The 23,660-nt window shown below is 43.9% G+C and overlaps 1 protein-coding gene across 1 annotated transcript in view; it reads left to right on the plus strand.

The window, feature by feature from the left end:
• Positions 1-23,660, plus strand: part of LOC124598389 (Down syndrome cell adhesion molecule-like protein Dscam2) — a 449,350-nt gene that overhangs the window by 19,102 nt on the left and 406,588 nt on the right. Inside the window, exon 2 of the mRNA XM_047135997.1 lies at positions 18,893-19,190. Within this exon, the coding sequence (XP_046991953.1) occupies positions 18,893-19,190 (298 nt within the window). The remainder of the gene's footprint in view (positions 1-18,892; positions 19,191-23,660) is intronic.

A 23,660-nucleotide genomic window follows, 5' to 3' on the forward strand; every position in this document is an offset into this window, starting at 1 on the left:
AGTACAATTACTATGAAATTCTTATAAATCGCATCAAAGAATTGTTAGTTACTCTCCTTTCCCTTTTAGATGCCCATCAGCATTAGACAAAATTTCTAACAAGAGGCTTGTAAAACAGAATTAAACAAAAAGTGGCATTAGATTTAGAATGAGCACATGCAAAATAAAAATATAGATTAGAACGAGATGACTTATACAATTAGTTCCTCAGCAAACATGTTCCATTTTTTATTTACTTATTTCAAGTTTCTGCTACCAGTCACTTTTTATTTTAAGCTTAATCTAACATAATGCAACGCGTTTCGAACTTGCTCTGTTCATCTTCAGGCATTTATACATACATACATACACACACACACAGAGAAATGTTACTTAAAAATAAACAGTCTTAAACTAGATTAATCTAGAGTACTTAGTTCAATAAACAGTCTTAAACCAGATTAATCTAGAACACTTAGTTTTTAAGTAACATTTCTCTATGTATGTATGTATGTATGTACAAACGCCTGAATATGAACAGAACATGTTCGAAACGCGTTGCATTATGTTAGATTAATCATAAAAAAAGTGACTGGTCGCAGAAACTTGAGATAAATATTTATCCCACACAGTCATGGTTCACAAACATAGCCATTATGGCTGAAAATAATTGTGATACAATTGCACAAAATAGGAGGGACAGTGAAACTGCACTAACATTACAACAAATGCGTACATCATAAATTTTCTGATCTTTTATATACAAATATTTAAAAAATTTAGGGGCTTGGGATCCCCGTTCTTATCAGAAAATCAGAGCATGGAGTGCAGTGTAGCTGGCCAGTCAGCTTCCTAGGCGCCAATCATACAACATTACCGGAACAATAATTTAGTAAATGTGATTGTATTCTTTCCCGGCGTACGCAGCTGGTGAAGAGTTCTCAGGCTTCCAGCCGGGTGGCAGTGTCTTCAAACTGCAACTTTTCACCAGCTATAATTTAGTACTTTAACGTTCACAATCGCATATTCTCCTCTGTGGTGGTACTCAGGCCAGGAACAATGATCTGCATGGCCGTGAAATGTGATGGCGATGTCTCAGAAATCTTCATGGGATATCATCCCGGCAGCATCCATTCATGTAAATTGGCGGCCAGCGTAGCCCACATAGCAGCCATTGCTGCCTGGGACAGTGACTGCGCATTACCAGACCAGTCTTGTGGGCATCAAAGAGGTGTGCTTGGGTGATTTGTAAGCTGCTCTGCACTGTGCAGAGATGGACAACAGAACAGCCCTTTCACCAAGCAAGGTCGGGGATGTCGACGATTGCTTACAGATGCTAGTCAGTGGCTGCAGCTCTCAGCGTGCCGCCTGAATACTGAGACTGGTGCAGAGTGCACCAAAAAATCACGTTTGTTGGAGGTACAAGTCTCCACGTTTCTCATCAGTACTTGCGAGGTCGGTAGCTCATAGTGACTGAGTACTGCATATTAGGCAGGCAGCGGCGCAGATAACCTCGGCGAAGACCGCCCGTAAGCACCAACCACCAAACGGGTAGCCGTTTCAAAGGCAGACGTTATCTTGGCTAACAGTATTAGCATAACACAGGTTCGGTCTAGTAGCTGGTGTACTACATGGGAAGGCTCGTAAGCCTGAGTATTTACTACTCCTCAGCTGAGCCAACGACAGTATGCCTTGCTGGCGATGACCGAACGTGACCTGCTTTTCCAGGCTCATCAGCGATGTCCACCGTCTCTCTAGCCCGCAAGATTGACTTTCAGGGCTTCAGCTTGTTGCCTTCCCATCGTATCAGCACGCTGATAGGTGTTCTTGTGAAATTTTGACTGCCTTGCAGGATCACGTTGTACTGTTAGAGTGGCATCCTGTCAACTCGTCACTGAGATTACGATTCAGGCCCCTGCTCACACAAGGTGAGGCAATGTCTTCTGTGTTTGTTCTGCTATTCACAATGTCGGGCCCGCATCTCGTGGTCGTGCGGTAGCGTTCTCGCTTCCCACGCCCGGGTTCCCGGGTTCGATTCCCGGCGGGGTCAAGGATTTTCTCTGCCTCGTGATGGCTGGGTGTTGTGTGATGTCCTTAGGTTAGTTAGGTTTAAGTAGTTCTAAGTTCTATGGGACTGATGACCATAGATGTTAAGTCCCATAGTGCTCAGAGCCAGGCACAATGTCGGGCCGACCGAAGTGGCCGAGCGGTTAAAGGCGCTACAGTCTGGAACCGCACGACCACTACGGTCGCAGGTTCGAATCCTGCCTCGGGCATGGATGTGTGTGATGTCCTTAGGTTAGTTAGGTTTAAGTACTTCTAAGTTCTAGGGGACTTATGGCCACAGCAGTTGAGTCCCATAGTGCTCAGAGCCATTTGAACCACAATGTCGGCTTTTGGCCAAGGTTTTTTTTTATTTCAGCGCCCATCTTCACTTTGTTTGGTGCAAAGTGGCATTTATCAAAAAAAAAAAAAAAAATGGCTCTGAGAACTATGGGACTCAACTGCTGAGGTCATTAGTCCCCTAGAACTTAGAACTAGTTAAACCTAACTAACCTAAAGACATCAGAAACATCCATGCCCGAGGCAGGATTCGAACCTGCGACCGTAGCGGTCTTGCGGTTCCAGACTGCAGCGCCTTTAACCGCACGGCCACTTCGGCCGGCTGGCATTTATCCTCACTGACACATCAAACATGAGGAAAGCAGGCCATAGTTTGCTAGATAGTTCTTTCAAACGCTTTACATGTTCTTCAATAGCTCTCGAAAATACAATGATGTCTTCTGAGTTCGCTGAACAATTTTTACGTTTCAGTCTTCGAGTTACACCATCCGACAGTCTTTGAAATCTAACCACTACATTGCATATTTAAGTCCAAATGGCATTATGCAATGCTGTTAATGGTCCATTGGTGTCACGAAGCAGTTTTTAGCCTATCTTCTGGAACTACTGCTAATTAGATTCATTCTTGATATGTATCTAGATTGACCTAGATTGTCCAATGTTTTTGTAACATTAAAGGTAGGATATGTGTCAGTGACTATTTTGGCATTAGGTATCTGTAATCACAACAGAATTTGCTCTTCTTACTTTGAGTAAATTATGACATTTCCACTCCATGGGCTATCACCATATTCTATTATCCCTGCAGCCAGTTGCTGGTCAACGAATGCTTACATCGATACTTGTAGATGCTTGGGTACATGGTATGGTTTCCTATAGACAGGAGCATTTTTATCTGTGGGTATACACTCCTGGAAGTGGAAAAAAGAACACATTGACACCGGTGTGTCAGACCCACCATACTTGCTCCGGACACTGCGAGAGGGCTGTACAAGCAATGATCACACGCACGGCACAGCGGACACACCAGGAACCGCGGTGTTGGCCGTCGAATGGCGCTAGCTGCGCAGCATTTGTGCACCGCCGCCGTCAGTGTCAGCCAGTTTGCCGTGGCATACGGAGCTCCATCGCAGTCTTTAACACTGGTAGCATGCCGCGACAGCGTGGACGTGAACCGTATGTGCAGTTGACGGACTTTGAGCGAGGGCGTATAGTGGGCATGCGGGAGGCCGGGTGGACGTACCGCCGAATTGCTCAACACGTGGGGCGTGAGGTCTCCACAGTACATCGATGTTGCCGCCAGTGGTCGGCGGAAGGTGCACGTGCCCGTCGACCTGGGACCGGACCGCAGCGACGCACGGATGCACGCCAAGACCGTAGGATCCTACGCAGTGCCGTAGGGGACCGCACCGCCACTTCCCAGCAAATTAGGGACACTGTTGCTCCTGGGGTATCGGCGAGGACCATTCGCAACCGTCTCCATGAAGCTGGGCTACGGTCCCGCACACCGTTAGGCCGTCTTCCGCTCACGCCCCAACATCGTGCAGCCCGCCTCCAGTGGTGTCGCGACAGGCGTGAATGGAGGGACGAATGGAGACGTGTCGTCTTCAGCGATGAGAGTCGCTTCTGCCTTGGTGCCAATGATGGTCGTATGCGTGTTTGGCGCCGTGCAGGTGAGCGCCACAATCAGGACTGCATACGACCGAGGCACACAGGGCCAACACCCGGCATCATGGTGTGGGGAGCGATCTCCTACACTGGCCGTACACCACTGGTGATCGTCGAGGGGACACTGAATAGTGCACGGTACATCCAAACCGTCATCGAACCCATCGTTCTACCATTCCTAGACCGGCAAGGGAACTTGCTGTTCCAACAGGACAATGCACGTCCGCATGTATCCCGTGCCACCCAACGTGCTCTAGAAGGTGTAAGTCAACTACCCTGGCCAGCAAGATCTCCGGATCTGTCCCCCATTGAGCATGTTTGGGACTGGATGAAGCGTCGTCTCACGCGGTCTGCACGTCCAGCACGAACGCTGGTCCAACTGAGGCGCTAGGTGGAAATGGCATGGCAAGCGGTTCCACAGGACTACGTCCAGCATCTCTACGATCGTCTCCATGGGAGAATAGCAGCCTGCATTGCTGCGAAAGGTGGATATACACTGTACTAGTGCCGACATTGTGCATGCTCTGTTGCCTGTGTCTATGTGCCTGTGGTTCTGTCAGTGTGATCATGTGATGTATCTGACCCCAGGAATGTGTCAATAAAGTTTCACCTTCCTGGGACAATGAATTCACGGTGTTCTTATTTCAATTTCCAGGAGTGTATAATGTGTAATAGGTGTCACTTATAAAACACCATTTGTGTTAAACAAATCTAAAAATCGTAGAAATAAAGCTTTGATCACCTTTGGATCACTTCCTTACAAGTGATTCACCTTCTTACATAATGCAGGTGCACTAACAGCGCCTATCAATGTCTTCTTCATGCAGAACGTGTGAACTGGCAGTCACCGTTGGTAGAGTGCCCTCATCCATGCCAAATTGTGTAGGCTAAGAGGAAACATAAACTCTCAATTTATACTAATAATGCAGACGCTGCCTCACAGACAGGAGCTCATGCGATGGTGTACTCAACGACGAACCTGGGTGCAAGAATGGCAAAACGTCACTTTTTGGGATGAATCCAAGTTCCGTTTACAGCATCATGATGGTCGCATTCGCGTTTGGCGACATCGCGGTGAACGCACATTGGAAGCGTGTATTCATCATCGCCATACTGGCATATCACCCAGCGTGATGGTATGGGGTGCCATTGCTTACATGTCTCGGTCACCTCTTGTTTTCATTGACGGCACTTTGAACAATGGACAATACCTTTCAGATGTATTACGATCCGTGGCTCTACCCTTCATTCGATCCCTGCGAAACCCTACATTTCAGCAGGACAATGCACGACCGCATGTTGCAGGTCCTGTACGGGCCATTCTGGATACAAAAAATGTTCGACTGCTGCCCTGGCCAGCACTTTCTCCAGATCTCTCACCAATTGAAAACGTCTGGTCTATGGTGGCCGAGCAACTGGCTCGTCACAATACGCCAGTCACTACTCTTGATGAACTGTGGTATCGTGTTGAAGCTGCATGGGCCGCTGTAGCTGAACATGCCATCCAAGCTCTGTTTGACTCAATGCCCAAGCGAATCAAGGCCGTTATTACGGCCAGAGGTGGTTGTTCTGGGTACTGATTTCTCAGGATTTATGCACCCAAATTGCGTGAAAATGCAAACACATGTCAGTTCTAGTACAACATATTTATCCAATGAATACCCGTTTATCACGTGCATTTCTTCTTGGTGTAGCAATGTTAATGGCCAGTAGTGTAGTACATGTAGGCAATCATCGACAGCCTTGGACTTCTTTGTTGGAAGGGCTATTCTGCTGTCCATCTTCACACTGTGGAGAGCTGCTGAGAGATTACCCGAGCACAACCCTTAGAAGTCCACACGGCTCGTCCGGTAACACGCTGTCGCTGGTCTGTAAAGGCTGCGCCAGCCGCCAGCGAGACCTGCCGCCAACCTGACACGGGGTTTACTTGAACAGGCGCTGCCGGGGTGACGTCCTCTGAAGTTTCTGAGACGGCGTCAGCAAGTGCCGTGGCTGTGCGCTGCACAGTTGCTGGCAGGGGGACCACCACAGAGGAGAATACACGACTGTAAATTTTGAAGGAGTAGGTCCGTGTTCCGCTACTGCATGATAAACACCCAGCGTACTAACCATCATGCTCCATTTCACTCCATCGTTCGTCATCCCGACGACAGTAGATATCTCAGACCAGGCCAGTATAAAGTGGCATCAGAAGTGTTTGGGTCTGCTACCGCCATCGTAACAGAACGACCTTTGAAGCATCATCCTCATTATCGACTCGACGTCCGTCCTCATGAAACGCAGTATGGTGAGTGATAATTTTTCCTTTGGACTTTCTCATTGTGTTATAGTTTGTGGCCATGTCGAATCGTTTTGAAATTAATTTCGCACGCTCAGAGTGTCGTCTGTTAAACTATAGTAACCTGCAAACTTGACATTGTATAGAGGAAATACCAGGGAGATGTATTTTGTTGTGTTGGCAGAAGAGCCAACACCGTGTTACTAGTGGAGGCCGAAATGCACGCGTTTTAGCTCACACAGGCTGGCGTGAGGAGGGAAGAACTATACTGACGTGAGGTCTGGAACATGACAAGGAATGAGAATTCAGAAAGTGGACGTAATTAGTTTCACACTTAACTTTAATCTATTAATGATGAACGTCGCTCTTGACGGTACATGATTCACAATATTATATGTTCAGAACACATTCTAGAAGAATATGGCGCCTTGCTAGGTCGTAGCGAATGACGTAGCTGAAGGCTATGCTAAACTGTCGTCTCTGCAAATGAGAGCGTATTTTATCAGTGAACCATCGCTAGCAAAGTCGGCTGTACAACTGGGGCGAGTGCTAGGGACTAGACTAGACCTGCCGTATGGCGGCGCTCGGTCTGCAATCACTGATAGTGGCGACACGCGGGTCCGACGTATACTAACGGACCGCGACCGATTTAAAGGCTACCACATAGCACCAACGAGATGCTGACTTTATGATTTATCAGGACATGTGTTGCCTTGCTCTAAGTCAGTACCAGCTATGGGTGACATTTGTATAATGTTCTGACACTTGCCGCAGGACTGTTCAGAGTAATGTTGGACTATGATTCCGTGTAGAACCTGTTTATTGTTGTGCGTAATATAAGTTCAGTTTTCCCTTCTCTTTCTTATGTTACGGCAGTAGCAAAATCGGCAAAATGGTAGAAACACATGCTGCTACTGCTGGTGAGTCTGTCACCGCTTAAACACAACGAATAAAAACACGTGAGCAGTAAAATGAATACCGTTCCTAAGTAAGGTGAAACATTACAAGGTGTGGTTCAGCAGTTGCAGTCAGGGTCAGGACAAGCTAAGATCATGTGTTAAGTGAACTGACCCCTCCCCCCCTTCCTCTCTCACTAGCCGCCAGTAGCAAATTTAATGGTTGGTTGCTTGGCTGGTCGGTTGATTCGTGGGGAGGAGGAAATGAAGTGCACCCAGGTTCGTCGTTGAGTACACCATCGCAGGCGCTCCTGTCTGTGATGCAGCGTCAAAGGTAACGGCAGCCATGGTCTCCGAGCTGATAGTCCATGCTGCAAACGTCGTCGAACTGTTCGTGCAGATGGTTGTCGTCTTGCAAACAACCCCATCTGTTGACTCATGGATCGAGACGTGGCTGCACGATCCGTTACAGCCATGCGGGTAAGATGCCTGCCATCTCGACTGTTAGTGATACGAGGCCATTGGGCTGTAGCACGGCGTTCCGTATTACCCTCCTGAACCCACCGATTCCTTATTCTGCTAACAGTCATTGGATCTCGACCAACGCGAGCAGCAATGTCGCGATACGATAAACCGCAATCGCGATAGGCTACAATCCGACCTTTATCAAAGTCGGAAACGTGATGGTACGCATTTCGCTTCCTTACACGAGGCATCACAACAACGTTTCACCAGGCAACGCCGGTCAACTGCTGTTTGTGTATGAGAAATCGATTGTAAACTTCCCCCATGTCAGCACGTTGTAGGTGTCACCACCGGCGACAGCCTTACGTGACTGCTCTGAAAAGCCAATCATTTGCATATCACAGTATCTTCTTCCTCTCGGTTAAATTTCGCGTCTGTAGCACGTCTTCTTCGTGGTGTAGCAATTTTAATGGCCAGTAGTTGGGGTCAGTAGGAGTTAGCGTGCCTCCCGAACTCTGTGACATGTGGACAGTGTACCACACACCAGCATTTCGGCTCAGTCATCACTTCCGGTCATCGCTTCTTGCGAGGTTGGCAGCTCACAGCGACCGAATGCAGCAGAACGACAGGTAGCGGTTTTGGAGGTAAAAGTCAGCTTGGCATAGTATATGACAGATATGGCCCCGTAGATGATGTATTGCAACGTATATTATGGGAAGGCTCGGAATCTTGAGTTGTATTACTGTCCTGTTGAGGCAATGACGTTGTGCGTGGCCGGTGATGACCGAATGCTGCCAACTTTTTCTGGTTTATCAGCGGTCTTCACCACTCCTCTCTTTTGTCGTTTCAGCAGGCTCATAGATGTTCGTCAGAAATTACGATATCAAGCTGTGTTGCTGTTACAATGACATTTTATCTTCACCTCAGTGACGTCAAGTTGCTGAGTTTACGATTCAGGCCCCGTGCTCAGATGAGGTTAGCAATCTTCCGGGTTTGCTGTGCTATTAGCAATGTCAGCTTTCTGCCTGTTTGTAGTTCTGATTGCGACACGGGTTGTTGGCCTGGATTGATGCTAGTTGGAGAGGACTGTGACAAAATTTCACATTTGCCCTTAATGCATTTCTACTTGTAACCTCCCCCTCACTTACCGACCTTAATGACAGTGAAAAATTAAACCGCGTGTACCTAATGGAAATTTGGGAAAAGCACTCGTCACCGAAGTTAATCTGTCGGTAAAGAGGGAGGAAAGGGTTACATCAAATGAAAGGAAAAATGCAAATGAAACTGGTGGAAATTAATTTTTGAAAAGGGGTAAAGATAATAAAGAAAGTAAATGTGCGGCCGTTACGTTAACAATTAACTAGCGGTAATTAGATATTTGAGATTTGGGGGAAATCACGGTCGCCAGTCCTAAGGACAATTACTATAGTAACTGAAAAAGAAAGGTTATTACACATATAATTAACACTAGAAGCGTGGCAACTGAAGGTTGACACGTGTAGTGTGAAAACTGAAAGTTTGTCAGAAGTAATAAATTTCGCTACACTCTGACTTAATTTAGCAAAAGAATTAATAAAACCGGAAAATCGAAAGTTAATTTAGTGACTGAAGTTAATGGTGAGCTTTCTTTCTGAAGCACATCGAAATCCAGTAAAATACGGTTAGTCTTGGACTACCTCAACAATCATTTCAAAAGCAACTTGACTCTACGCAATTTAGAAACAAGAGATTTAACTTTGAACTTGAATTAAATGATTCTGAACTATTAACAATAGTAAAATTTAGTACGTACCAAGCTGAGCTGCAGTCACAGGTAAGCTAAAATATGCTAACAAAACTCGCACTCTAAATTTGTGCTCGTGTAACCTAAATATTGTAGCCAGCTACTGAACTTTGAAATTAAAGCAGTGAAATCTAATTATATTTTAATGCTGGCGTTTGAATTTCAACGACACTCGGGTTCATTTCGGAAAAGGAAGGGACCCTGCTTGGCAATGCAATTGGGACAATGAGCAACAAAGGTTCATGCTAAGTTGCTGTAATTTTGCGAGGCAAATGGAACAATTTGAAAAGCTGAGGTCTGCCATACAGTTCTGAAACTTTACGTGCTTTTAGTCTTCCTTGTTGGTTGATTGAAGGTTTGAAGCCGTCGATCGAGGAGGTGGCGACAGTCACTCATTGTCGGCCGTCGCTGTTGCAGAAGCTGGATGTTGGCGCGCCTTCTTCTCGACACGGTCACCAGGCGAAACGGGCTCTTGATGTGCGCCAGCTAATGCTTCCCGTCCGCGACACCATGTCAGAAACTATCATCGCGAGTCGAGCGCAATTACATGCTGCCAAACCCCGAAAGCGCGGCAACTCGCGGGAGCGTCACACAACACCTGCTCCACTCGCTACTCCCGCCAGACTCTGACTGCTCCGCCCGCGCTCCACGCGGCAGAGTTAACACTACCAAAGATCCTACACACTTTGATTCTTCACACGACCTATCGACGTAATCGTTCGATAGCAGTTTTCCCTAGGCAAGACCCAGCGTAAAAATACAAATAATATTTACGAAACAAACCAATTATACATCGACATAAGTGCATAAATATATATATATCCAAACAGTAAAGCAATTACAATATATAAAGAGACAGAAATGTCATATCTTGAGGTAACAAAACAAGGAAAAAAATAATAGTACAATAGATGGAAATAGGAGGATATGCATTTCCGGCGTTACACGTGCCCCACATTGTCTGAGGATGTTCGTGTAACGTAAACAGACTCAGAAAATGTCCCAAAAAAGAAACAGCGGAAATGCATATGCTCAAAACATCAAAAAAATTTAGCATTCGTCTAATTAACCATAAACCAATTTGTAGACAATAATAATTGAGTGGAGAAACTCCTAATCTTATTCCACTCTGTCATCTTGCACAAAATAAAAAAGGTTGACAACATATCAAAATTCATAGAAAACATAGAAAACGGTTTTGCTATTCCAAAATCATTAAAATTCGTAACACTATAAGAAATGGAATACTATTTGCAAAATTGATCAGAGTACATGGTCATAAAAAAACAGGTATATCAAAATACGCAAACTAATAATTAATTACATAGAATACACATATTTATGTAACCTTTTCATAATTAATATTCTCGTCATGTCCAATTAACGCTAAACAAGAAAATAATATACAGCAGATAAAATAAAACATAAATATTGACAGCAGAATCCTTTCACATCAGCTGTCCGGGAAGAAAAGCAACTCCACATTCCGTACTCGCGAGTACAAAGGATGCCGACAGCGGCACAAGAGCCAACAGCGGCACAAGAGCCGACAGCGGCTCGCCTCGACAGTATTGTTGCGCCCGCGTGTGCGGCACGCTTGATCTCACTCGCCCTTATGACGGCGTTTCCAGAACGTCCGTTTCACTGAATTCTTTAGGAAAAACTCACTCCCGAGTAATCTCAAGGAGTCCCTTAATACTATCACAGTGGATAACTCAACACTGTCCATCATCACACGCATGTACTAGCCTGAAACTTAAAACAGCGTCTAAGTACATCGGCAATGACTAGTAAAACACATATTCATGAAATCTTACAGCTAGTTACAAAATCATATTTACATTCCTTAACCTACTGTGACTCAGCTGAAAACTTAAACTAGCAGCTTGGATTTTTCAGTAGATTAGATCATGATTAAATTGATTAAAATTAAATTGATTAATCAAAATTAATTACTTATTAATTACAGCTTCTTTAATGACCTTGGTCAGTCAAAAGCATGGCAATCTAGCAAATCGTTAAATCTTACACTCTATTTTACATACTGTATAAATTACCCATTGTGTGGTATTAATCGATCCTAGGTTGGTACAATTTCAAGTCTACAATATTCCGTAAGCATTTGTGTGAGGCATACCAATGACTTTATATGGTCCATTATAAACAAACTTAAATTTAGAGTTTTCATGGTCTATCTCGCTCGATTTCTCATGAGCTTTTACAAGTACTAAGTCTCCGATTGCAAACTTAGCAAAACGCGCTTTAGCGTCATGACGACGTATGCGAGCATCGGCTTTTAGCTTCATTACTTCTCGCAAACGATCTTTTTTCACACCAATACTAATGTTAATCCGTGGAGGGAATTTGATTATCTCTTCCAATTCACTTTCTACACTTTTGTCAATGCCGAAATTCCTCATGTTATGGCAGTTCAAACTCATTCCTACGTCAATGTCATCCGGCCAGTTAACAATCTGTATAGGCTGGTATTGCCTATGCACACCGTCTCCTGCCTCGTCAAAACCAACTACCATTGTTTTATCTAGTGACATACATGTCAAAGTTTTGCTTTCGCAGTTAATCACTGCACGGTACTTTAATAGCCAATCTAACCCGATAATTACTTCCGTAGTTAAGTCTGGCACGACGACAAACTCTTGTTCAAATCGTGCCCCACATATCTCGAAGTGGACAAAAATCTGTTTTGTGACCGGTTTACTGGCCTTCCCAGTAGCACCGATAACTTTCACTCCTCTTACTGGCATAACTACGATGCCAGGTCTGTCTTTCAGTAACTCAAATATTTTCCCAGATACAGCACTCAATTCTGCACCGGTGTCAATCAACACGTTTAGTTGTAGGTCGTGCATATTAACAGACACTACTATCTGTCTACACTTGTCCTCGACTGTTTCTTTATTTTCCCACAGTAAATCCTCGTCTATATCCAGGTCATTCCAGAAAAAACCATCCGGCTTTGATCCTAAATCCGGTTTATCTGGCGGCTTTTTCAGTCTCTGTTCACATACAGTTTTAATTTCGACACGTTTGTCCTGAGGCTTAGTCTCTAGCTTCGCCTCCAATACCGAAACCTTTTCCTGTAACTCGTCAACTAGTGAGTGTTGCTTTGCTATCAATTCACTAATCGTCACCTTCGTTGATTCCACTTTGGTCAGATTAATCTCATCCGCCAATCTACCTGGAGGAATGTGTCCAGTAGTTTCTGCAATTACTTCCGCTAGATCTGCGCAACCCACACTGCTATCGTCTGACCGTATAATGTCAGCTCTAACCTCATACACGTTGTAATCTATGTGCTTTTCTACCAATCGTGTCCGGCTATCACTAAAATTTTCGTAATCTTTCTCCTTAATACTCTCGCAATGTTTAAACTGGAGGTTTGCGTCGGATGGGTCGGTTACTTCTACCACTGAAACTTTCGGTAAGGTCTGCCGGTTAGGGCCAGAACTTTCCGTTACTACTTCAACATCTAACTCCTGCGGGACGAAACACGACGAACCTTGCTCGTGCTCCCCCTTAACATCAACTATTTCTGGTAAAGTCTGCCGGTTAGGGCCAGAACTTTCCAACACTTTACAAATACTATCTTCCTGCGGGAAGAGACGCGGAAAATCCTGCACGCGCTCCCCATAAACACTTCTCCCATACAGGCCCCTATAATCTCTTAGTTCGTCGTATAAGCGACCGAACTGCCTTAACCAGACCTCATCCCTCTCTGCATCCCCTCGCTCGATGACGGACGTTTTATCCGACATCTGATCTTCTCTCAACTTCTGCGAATCATTCTTAAACTCAATCTCCAGTTCCGCTGTGGGTATTACAGCTGGCACCTTATAATCGATTTCCGGAACACTACTTAAATTGTTCTCACAGACAGTGAATGTACCTTCTACTGCCGTGTATACAGCTGATCTACTACTTATGGGCGCACTCCTTTCTCTTAACACTGGCACACTCTCCCGCCGTTGATATTCCATACGGAATTTTCATAACGACGACACCAGAGTTTTCTACTGTTATTGGGCCGCCAAAATTTCTCCACGCCCGGTCGGCCCCTCACCGGCGCGGCTAATGGTTTCCCTGTCTCGTCCCAGCAGATACAGTCCCCGGATGCTGCTGAGGCGGCTGATCACACCCTCTGGCGTTATTACTATTCTGTGAAGCCCGTATCACGTTAGTATGATACTGGTTTCCGTCATTCCTGTTATTATTTGCATTGTACCGATTGTTATTACGGTCCGAACCATTATTGTTATTGCTGCCATGGTTGCGGTATGCATTATTCCCGTGGTTATCGTTGTTGTGGTTGCTGTGGTACCCGTTGTTGTTACCACGGCCTCTGCCACTGTCGCGATTATTGCGCCAATTGTCCTCGTCCTCCACTCTTTCCAGGAAATCATTGATTGTCCTGTAATTGCTTCCTACGTAGCGTTTTGTATCATCTGGAAGCTTCATGTAGAGTTCCCAGACTATTTCGGATTCCGTGCGGCGATCACGCAAATATTCCAACTTGCGGATCCAGCCCTCACAAAACTCCTTCATCGAACCGCGCGAATTCACATCGAAAGGCCTCGATACGACAAATTCGCGCCAGACACTTTGCTGTTTTTGCTCTGACCAGTATTCAGCCAGAAACAATTTTTTAAATTCGTCAAAAGTCAGGTTCGTAATGTTGAGGTTTAAGCCCCAACGCTTGGCATCACCAGCCAACACATCAATAATCGCATTAATTTTTCTCTCATCAGTCCATGATCTGGGTAAAACTCTTTCACAATTTTTAATGAAATCCGTCGGGTGTATACCGCCTTTTTTCAAGGGGTCGAACCGCTCCTCTTTCGTCAACAACTCCGAACTATGTGCACAGATTGGCACATAGCTCTGTTTTTCGTCAAGTTTCCTTTCTAATTCCGACACCCTCGTAATCACTTGGCAAGTGGTTGTCGCAAGCGTTTCCACTTCCCTCTTTTTCTCTTCGCAGGTATTAGCCTGCTTCGTCACTTTGGTATCTACTTCGGATACTAAAGCCTTTAAAGTTTCCACCTTCTTTTGATCCTCTTTTTTCACTAATTGAATTTGTTCCGTCACCTTATTCTCGATGATCGGAGCAACTGATTCTCCTACACTTTTCTCGATTCTGCTAATTTCAGAATTAAAACGAGTATTTATGCTCGCAATTTCCGCCTGAACGCCTATCATTTCCTGTTTAAGATTACCGATTTCGGTATTAATTACAACAATATCTTCTTTGATTTTATCAACTTTTGTGTTAACAACTCCAACATTGTTGTTAACAACGTTAATAGCTTTGTTCTGATTGTCTAGCATCTGTTCAAATTTTTCAGACTGAGCTTCTTGCTTGACCGATTGACTCTTGATTTCGTTAATCAAAACGTTCAATAAATCAGTTAAATTCCCGGAAACTACCGGTTTTACTTCCGTAGCGGCTTCCTCTTTAATTGTCCCCCCGTATTCGTCATCGAGGGATTCAGATTTGATTTTCACTTCTGATTCCGAAACATTTTCTAAAGTTTGGAATTCCATTTCTGCTCTTTGTTGCGTTTCGCCGGTCGCGTCTTTCATGCTAGCCGCCTGCCCCTGAACAATGGGTACCGCGGTGCGCGTTTCCCACTGTTCGACCGATTGTTCCGTATCCAAGTCTACCAAATTTTGGCAATTGTTGCCTTCACTCATTTTAATAATTTTCAATATAACTGCCAAATCTCAACTCTAATTAGGATTCCTCACACGAATATTCTCGCTGACGTATCGACCATTTCGTAACCAGTACTTTGTTACGAGATTTGCACAATGCAAAATTCGTGTCCAGAACAACCTCAAATTTGAAGATTGTCCTGTCACCAGGTCGCCACGTGTAACCTCCCCCTCACTTACCGACCTTAATGACAGTGAAAAATTAAACCGCGTGTACCTAATGGAAATTTGGGAAAAGCACTCGTCACCGAAGTTAATCTGTCGGTAAAGAGGGAGGAAAGGGTTACATCAAATGAAAGGAAAAATGCAAATGAAACTGGTGGAAATTAATTTTTGAAAAGGGGTAAAGATAATAAAGAAAGTAAATGTGCGGCCGTTACGTTAACAATTAACTAGCGGTAATTAGATATTTGAGATTTGGGGGAAATCACGGTCGCCAGTCCTAAGGACAATTACTATAGTAACTGAAAAAGAAAGGTTATTACACATATAATTAACACTAGAAGCGTGGCAACTGAAGGTTGACACGTGTAGTGTGAAAACTGAAAGTTTGTCAGAAGTAATAAATTTCGCTACACTCTGACTTAATTTAGCAAAAGAATTAATAAAACCGGAAAATCGAAAGTTAATTTAGTGACTGAAGTTAATGGTGAGCTTTCTTTCTGAAGCACATCGAAATCCAGTAAAATACGGTTAGTCTTGGACTACCTCAACAATCATTTCAAAAGCAACTTGACTCTACGCAATTTAGAAACAAGAGATTTAACTTTGAACTTGAATTAAATGATTCTGAAGTATTAACAATAGTAAAATTTAGTACGTACCAAGCTGAGCTGCAGTCACAGGTAAGCTAAAATATGCTAACAAAACTCGCACTCTAAATTTGTGCTCGTGTAACCTAAATATTGTAGCCAGCTACTGAACTTTGAAATTAAAGCAGTGAAATCTAATTATATTTTAATGCTGGCGTTTGAATTTCAACGACACTCGGGTTCATTTCGGAAAAGGAAGGGACCCTGCTTGGCAATGCAATTGGGACAATGAGCAACAAAGGTTCATGCTAAGTTGCTGTAATTTTGCGAGGCAAATGGAACAATTTGAAAAGCTGAGGTCTGCCATACAGTTCTGAAACTTTACGTGCTTTTAGTCTTCCTTGTTGGTTGATTGAAGGTTTGAAGCCGTCGATCGAGGAGGTGGCGACAGTCACTCATTGTCGGCCGTCGCTGTTGCAGAAGCTGGATGTTGGCGCGCCTTCTTCTCGACACGGTCACCAGGCGAAACGGGCTCTTGATGTGCGCCAGCTAATGCTTCCCGTCCGCGACACCATGTCAGAAACTATCATCGCGAGTCGAGCGCAATTACATGCTGCCAAACCCCGAAAGCGCGGCAACTCGCGGGAGCGTCACACAACACCTGCTCCACTCGCTACTCCCGCCAGACTCTGACTGCTCCGCCCGCGCTCCACGCGGCAGAGTTAACACTACCAAAGATCCTACACACTTTGATTCTTCACACGACCTATCGACGTAATCGTTCGATAGCAGTTTTCCCTAGGCAAGACCCAGCGTAAAAATACAAATAATATTTACGAAACAAACCAATTATACATCGACATAAGTGCATAAATATATATATATCCAAACAGTAAAGCAATTACAATATATAAAGAGACAGAAATGTCATATCTTGAGGTAACAAAACAAGGAAAAAAATAATAGTACAATAGATGGAAATAGGAGGATATGCATTTCCGGCGTTACATACTGTGTGAAACCAACACATGCTAGAAACGTAGGTTTGCCTTTCCTTAATCTTCCTTCTAAGATAAGTCAGTATTGCCTCACGTGTTCCAACATTTCCTACGGAATCCAAACTGATCTTCCCCAAGGTCGGCTTCTACCAGTTTTTCCATTTGTCTGTAAAGATTTCGTGTTAGTATTTTGCAGCCATGGCTTATTAAACTGATAGTTCGGTAATTTTCACATCTGTCAACACCTGCTTTCTTTGGTATTGGAATTATTATATTCTTCTTGAACTCTGTGGGTATTTCGCCTGTCTCGTACATCTTGCTCACCAGATGGTATAGTTTTGTCAGAACTGGCTCTCCCAAGGCCGTCTGTAGTTCTAATGGAATGTTGTCTACTCCCGGGGCCTTGTTTCAACTCAGGCCTTCAGTGCTCTGTCAAACTCTTCATGCACTATCGTATCTCCGATTTCATCTACATCCTCTTCTATTTCCATAACATTGTCCTCAAGTACATCGCCCTTGTATAGACCCTCTATATACTCCTTCCACCTTTCTGCTTTCCCCTCTTTACTTAGAACTGGGTTTCCATCTGAGCTCTTGATATTCATACAAGTGGCTCTCTTTTCTCCAAAGGTCTCTTTAATTTTCCTGTAGGCAGTATCTATCTTACCCCTAGTGAGATAAGCCTCTACATCCTTACATTTGTCCTCTAGCCATGCCTGCTTAGCCATTTTGCACTTCCTGTCGCTCTCATTTGTGAGACGTTTTTATTCCTTTTTGCCTGCTTCATTTACTGCATTTTTATATTTTCTCCTTTCATCAATTAGTTTACTGATCAACATAAATTCGCAAACTGCTACTGGTGAGTACTTAGGTGGCATTGTAACGACTAATTGGAAGTACGACAGAAATCTTCTCACCCTCGGCTCAATGAATCAGTTTCTACCACCTACCTTCTCACATTTTGTCAATCCTTCTCTTCGTCTAGTCCCTTTAGTAAACCGTTTACAGCTTCACATTTTTTGTCACGAATTTCTGAAAATATACTCGTAAAGAACAAGGAAAGAAGTAAGAGCAGGGTTGAACGTCGCGTGAACGTCGTTAGATACGCAGTACACTCTCTGAATGCTTCAAATTGTCCATTGTGCTAACCAGTGAGCCACCTCTCTCGCTCGGTGATATAGGAAACCTTTGTTCCCAGGTTATTCGGAGTATGTTTCAATAAGTTTTTCGTCCCAAACGGTCACTATTTTCTCTAACACACTATTAAAAAGAGTTGGGGATAGGCCATCACCTTGTCGTACACCTGTTTTTATTTTGGAAGGCTGTGAAATTTCTCCCATAAATTTTACTTTAGAGACTGTACCTGTGTCTCACGGATTAGGTTTGCCAGTTTGGACTTAACGCCAAATTTTCGAATTATTTTACCTATAGGTACTCTGTCACCAAAATCAAAAGCCTTTTTTAAATATTCAAACTACAATGTCCTTTGAATTAAGTAATCTCTGGCAGATTACTGACATGAGATTAAATATTTGTTCTGAGCATGACATAATCTTTATTTTTTTTTAATTTCTTTAGTATTTAGTGGAATAGGTTACAACTGATGTTCTACTTCAGATTTCAGATACACCTGACGATGGTACTACAACCCCCAAGTCTTCGGTATTTTACTACTGTGGTGGATTTGTTTGCCATGAATATGTTGCAGAACAGTTGTGGATGTGCCACAAATAAATATTTAGTGTAATCTTTAAGAAGAGCAGCATTCGCTACTTGACATACGGAGCAGAGGGTCGTCTTCTCTCTTGAGAACTGTGGAAGCCAGATATGCAGCACACCTCTCTCGTCACATCGTGGGGACGAGGAGAAGGGAGCCGAGACTCAAGGAACAACGGCACGGAAGAGATACGGGCGACTGAGAATTCCCCGAAAGCAAAAGCGACCTGTCGGAAAAGCGGGGTCCGTAAATTGTGCCGTGCGGGGCCCCTTGCCAGTAGAGTGGCTGGCGGAATATTTTCCACCGTATCGAGGAGACAGATTGCAAACTGGCGGATGCCGTGAAAGAGACGGCATTATGGGAAAAGGACGCGGCAGAGGGCGCCGCAGAACGCCTGCAATTCGTCGGCGGCGGAGCAGAAAAAGTCCGCAGGGCACGGCGCGAGTGCGCGCAGGAGATATTTACTGGCGCCAGCGCCGGCGTCGGCGTCGTGTTGTTAGGAGCGACGCTGGCCGGGCTAGCGGCTGTTTGTGGCTGCGAGACGGATGGCGGGGTTAGCGCGGCGGGAGGTCCCTGCCGTTTGTCAACGTCCCTCCTGACCTCCCTACCTTGCTCCACCCCCACCCAATAGCCCCCGTTTCTCCCTCACACTCTCCTCTCTTCTCTTCATCATTACCCTTACCTTCCTCTCATTCGTACTCCCGATAGCGCTGGGACTGCTGGAGATCTGCATTTACAAGACTATCGCTCTTTCCTCTTAGAGACATCAGTGGCACTAGCAATTTACCACAGGAATCAGTATTTCCTGAATCCTGTGCGTCGTTTGGTCTCTCCGCCTCCTGTATTTTTAACAGTTTCTTTTACGAGGGGTTGCCATAAAGTCCCCTCACGAACAACTGACGTTGCCGAGGCGGGGTGGCTGCGTCCCTCAACCTTGTAGATAGCTGTGCTGCAGATGCAAGCAGAACAAAGGAGTATCTGTGGAGAGGCCACACAAACACGTATATCCTGTAGAGGGGTAGCAGTTCTGAAGAACTGACTCATCCGGTCTTACTGTACTGGTACTGCGAATGGCTAAAAACAAGGGGAAACTACAGCCGTAATTTTGTCCAAAGCCATGCAGCTCTATTTTAAGGTTAAATCCTCTTTATTAAAATATTTCTTAAGTAAAACAGTCCCTCATTCAGATCTCCAGGCGGAGACTACTCATCAGAAAAAATTAAACTCTACGTATCAGAGGATGGAACGGTACATCTCTTAATAGGGTACGTAGGTTAATAAATTTGGAAAGGGAAATGGATACGTTGAAATTAGATAGTGCAGATTAGTGAAGTTCGGTAGTAGGAATAACACACTTCTGGTCAGGTGAATACAGGGATATAAACACAAAATGAAGTACAGGTATGCAGGAGTAGGTCTCATAATGAATAAGAAAACAGAAATGCGGGTAAGCCATTATGAACGACAGCTATCGTGGCCGAGATAAGCACAAAGCCAACACCTAACACACTGTTACAAGTCTGTATGCTAACTGTCTCCGCAAATGATGAAGAGATTGAAAGAATGTATCTCGACATAATAGAAAGTATTCAAACAGCTAAAGGAGAATAAAACATAATTGTGATGGGTAACTGGAATTCGGTAGTAGGAAGAAAATGAGAAGGAAAAGTAGTAGGGGAACACGGGCGGGGCAAAAGGAATGAAAGAGCAACACGCCTGGCAGAGTTTTGCGCAGAGTATAATTTAATCAAAATGGTTCAAATGGCTCTGAGCACTATGGGACTCAACTGCTGAGGTCATTAGTCCCCTAGAACTTAGAACTAGTTAAACCTAACTAACCTAAGGACATCACAAACATCCATGCCCGAGGCAGGATTCGAACCTGCGACCGTAGCGGTCTTGCGGTTCCAGACTGCAGCGCCTTTAACCGCGCGGCCACTTCGGCCGGCATAATTTAATCAACGCTAACACTTGTTTTAAGAATCATGAAAGAAGGCTGTGTACGTGGAGGAGTCCAGGAGACACCGGAAGGTATGTGACTGAGTATGTAATGGTCAGAAAGAGATTTCGCAACCAGATGTTAAATTGCATCAAATTTCCAGGGAAAGATGTCGACTTGACCACGATTTGTTGGTTGTGAACTGCAGATTAAAACTGAAGAGTTTGCAAAAACGTGGGAAATGAAGGCTATGAGACCTGGATAAGTTGAAAGAACTTTAGTATCTTGAGAGTTTCAGAGGGAGCATTAGGCAACGATTAACTAGAACGGGGAATGGAATACTGCGGAAGACGAATAGGTAGTTTTGAGAGGTGAAAGAGTGAAGCCAGCGAAAGATCAAGTTGGTAAAAACACAATGCTTAACAGGAAAGATATCACAGGTGATACTGAGTTAAACGGACGAAAGGAGAAAATAGAAAAAAGTACAGCAAACGAAACAGGCAAAAGGGCACACACACGGCTAAAAAAGGAGATTGATTGAAAGCGCAAAATGTTATTTATTTATTACTTTTATTTACACGTCAAGTTCCGTAGGACCAAATTGAGGAGCAAATCTCCAAGTTCATGAAACGTGTCAGTACGTGAAATTGCAACATAAAAGATATAACTGATAAAAATAAATGTTTAACACCCGAATAAAGTCACTCCATAAGTTTAAGTAAAACGAAATCAACAATACAACACAATCAGCTTAATTCTTCAAGGAACTCCTCGACAGAATAGAAGGAGTGACCTATGAGGAAACTCTTCGCTTTCGATTTGAAAGCTCGTGGATTACTGCTAAGATTTTTTAATTCGAGTAGTACCTTACTGAAAATGGACGCAGCAGTATACTGCACACCTTTCTGCAGAAGAGTTAAGGAAGTCCGATCGTAATGCAGGTTTGATTTCTGCCGAGTATTAACTGAGTGAAAGCTGCTTATTCTTGAGAATAAGCTAATATTGTTAACAAGAAATGACAGTTGTTATTGCTGTGGCCTTCATGCCTAAGGACTGGTTTGATGCAGCTCTCCATGCTCCTCTATCCTGTGCAAGCTTCTTCATCGCCCAGTACCTACTGCAACCTACATCCTTCTGAATCTGCTTGGTGTATTCATCTCTAGGTCTCCCTCTACGATTTTTACCCTCCACGCTGCCCTCCAATACTAAATTGGTGATCCCTTGATGCCTCAGAACATGTCCTACCAATCGATCCCTTCTTCTAGTCAAGTTGTGCCACAAACTTCTCTTCTCCCCAATCCTATTCAACACCTCCTCATTGGTTATGTGATCTACCCATCTAATCTTCAGCATTCTTCTGTAGCACCACATTTCGAAAGCTTGTATTCTCTTCTTGTCCAAACTATTTATCGTCCATGTTTCACTTCCATACATAGCTACACTCCCTACAAATACTTTCAGAAACGACTTCCTGACACTTAAATCCATACTGGGTCTTAACAAATTTCTCTTCTTCAGAAACGCTTTCCTTCCCATTGCCAGTCTACATTTTATATCCTGTCTACTTCGACCATCATCAGTTATTTTGCTCCCCAAATAGCAAAACTCCTTTACTACTTTAAGTGTCTCATTTCCTAATCTAATACCCTTAACATCACCCGACTTAACTCGACTACATTCCATTATCCTCGTTTTGCTTTTGTTGATGTTCATCTTATATCCTCCTTTCAAGACACTATCCATTCCGTTCGACTGCTCTTCTAAGTCCTTTGCTGTCTCTGACATGGATTTTAATACCTACTCCGAATTTTTCTTTTGTTTCCTTCACTGCTTGCTCAATATACAGATTGAATAACATCAGGGAGAGGCTACAACCCTGTCTCACTCACTTCCCAACCACTGCTTCCCTTTCGTGCCCCTCAACTCATATAACTGCCATTTGGTTTCTATAAAAATTGTAAATAGCCTTTCGCTCCCTATATTTTACCCCTGCCACCTTCAGAATTTGAAAGAGAGTGTTCCAGTCAACATTGTCAAAAGCTTTCTCTAAGTCTACAAATGTTTGAAACGTAGGTTTGCCTTTCCTTAATCTAGCTTCTAAGATAAGCCGTAGGGTCAGTATTGCCTCATGCGTTCCAATATTTCTACGAAATCCAAACTGATATCCCCCAAGGTCGGCTGCTACTAGTTTTTCCATTTGTCTGTAAAGAATTCGTGTTAGTATTTTGCCGCAGTGACTTATTAAACTGATAGTTCGGTAATTATCGCATCTGTCAACACCTGCTTTCTTTGGGATTGGAATTATTATATTCTTCTTGAAGTCCGAGGGTATTTCGCTTGTCTCATACATCTTGCTCACCAGATGGTAGTTTTGTCAGGACTGGCTCTCCCAAGGCCGTCAGTAATTCTATTGGAATGTTGTCTACCCCCGGGCCTTGTTTTGACTTAGGTCTTTCAGTGCTCTGTCAAACTCTTCACGCAGTATAATGTCTCCCATTTCATCTTCATCTAGTATATCCTCTTCCATTTCCAGAATATTGTCCTCAAGTACATCGCCCTTGTATAGACCGTCTATATACTCCTTCCACCTTTCTGCTTTCCCTTCTTTGCTTAGAACTGGGTTTCCATCTGAGCTCTTGATATTCATTTCAAGTTGTTCTCTTTTCTCCAAAGGTCTCTTTAATTTTCCTGTAGGCAGTATCTATCTTACCCCTAGTGAGATAAGCCTCTACATCCTTACATTTATCCTCTAGCCATTTTGCACTTCCTGTTTGTATTCCTTTTTGCCTGCTTCATTTACTGCATTTTTATATTTTCTCCTTTCATCAATTAAATTCAATATTTCTTCTGTTATCCAAGGATTTCTACTAGCCTTCGTCTATTTACCTACTTGATCCTCGGCTCCCTTCACTACTTCATCCCTCAAAGCTACCCATTCTTCTTCTACTGTATTTCTTTCCCACATTCCTGCAATTTGTTCCCTTACGCTCTCCCTGAAACTCTCTACAACCTCTGGTTCATCCGGTTTATCCAGGTTCCATCTCCTTAAATTCCCACCTTTTTACAGTTTCTTCAGTTTCGATCTACAGTTCATAACCAATAGATTGTG

Source organism: Schistocerca americana, chromosome 1, assembly GCF_021461395.2.
Source record: "Schistocerca americana isolate TAMUIC-IGC-003095 chromosome 1, iqSchAmer2.1, whole genome shotgun sequence".
NCBI lineage: Eukaryota > Metazoa > Arthropoda > Insecta > Orthoptera > Acrididae > Schistocerca > Schistocerca americana.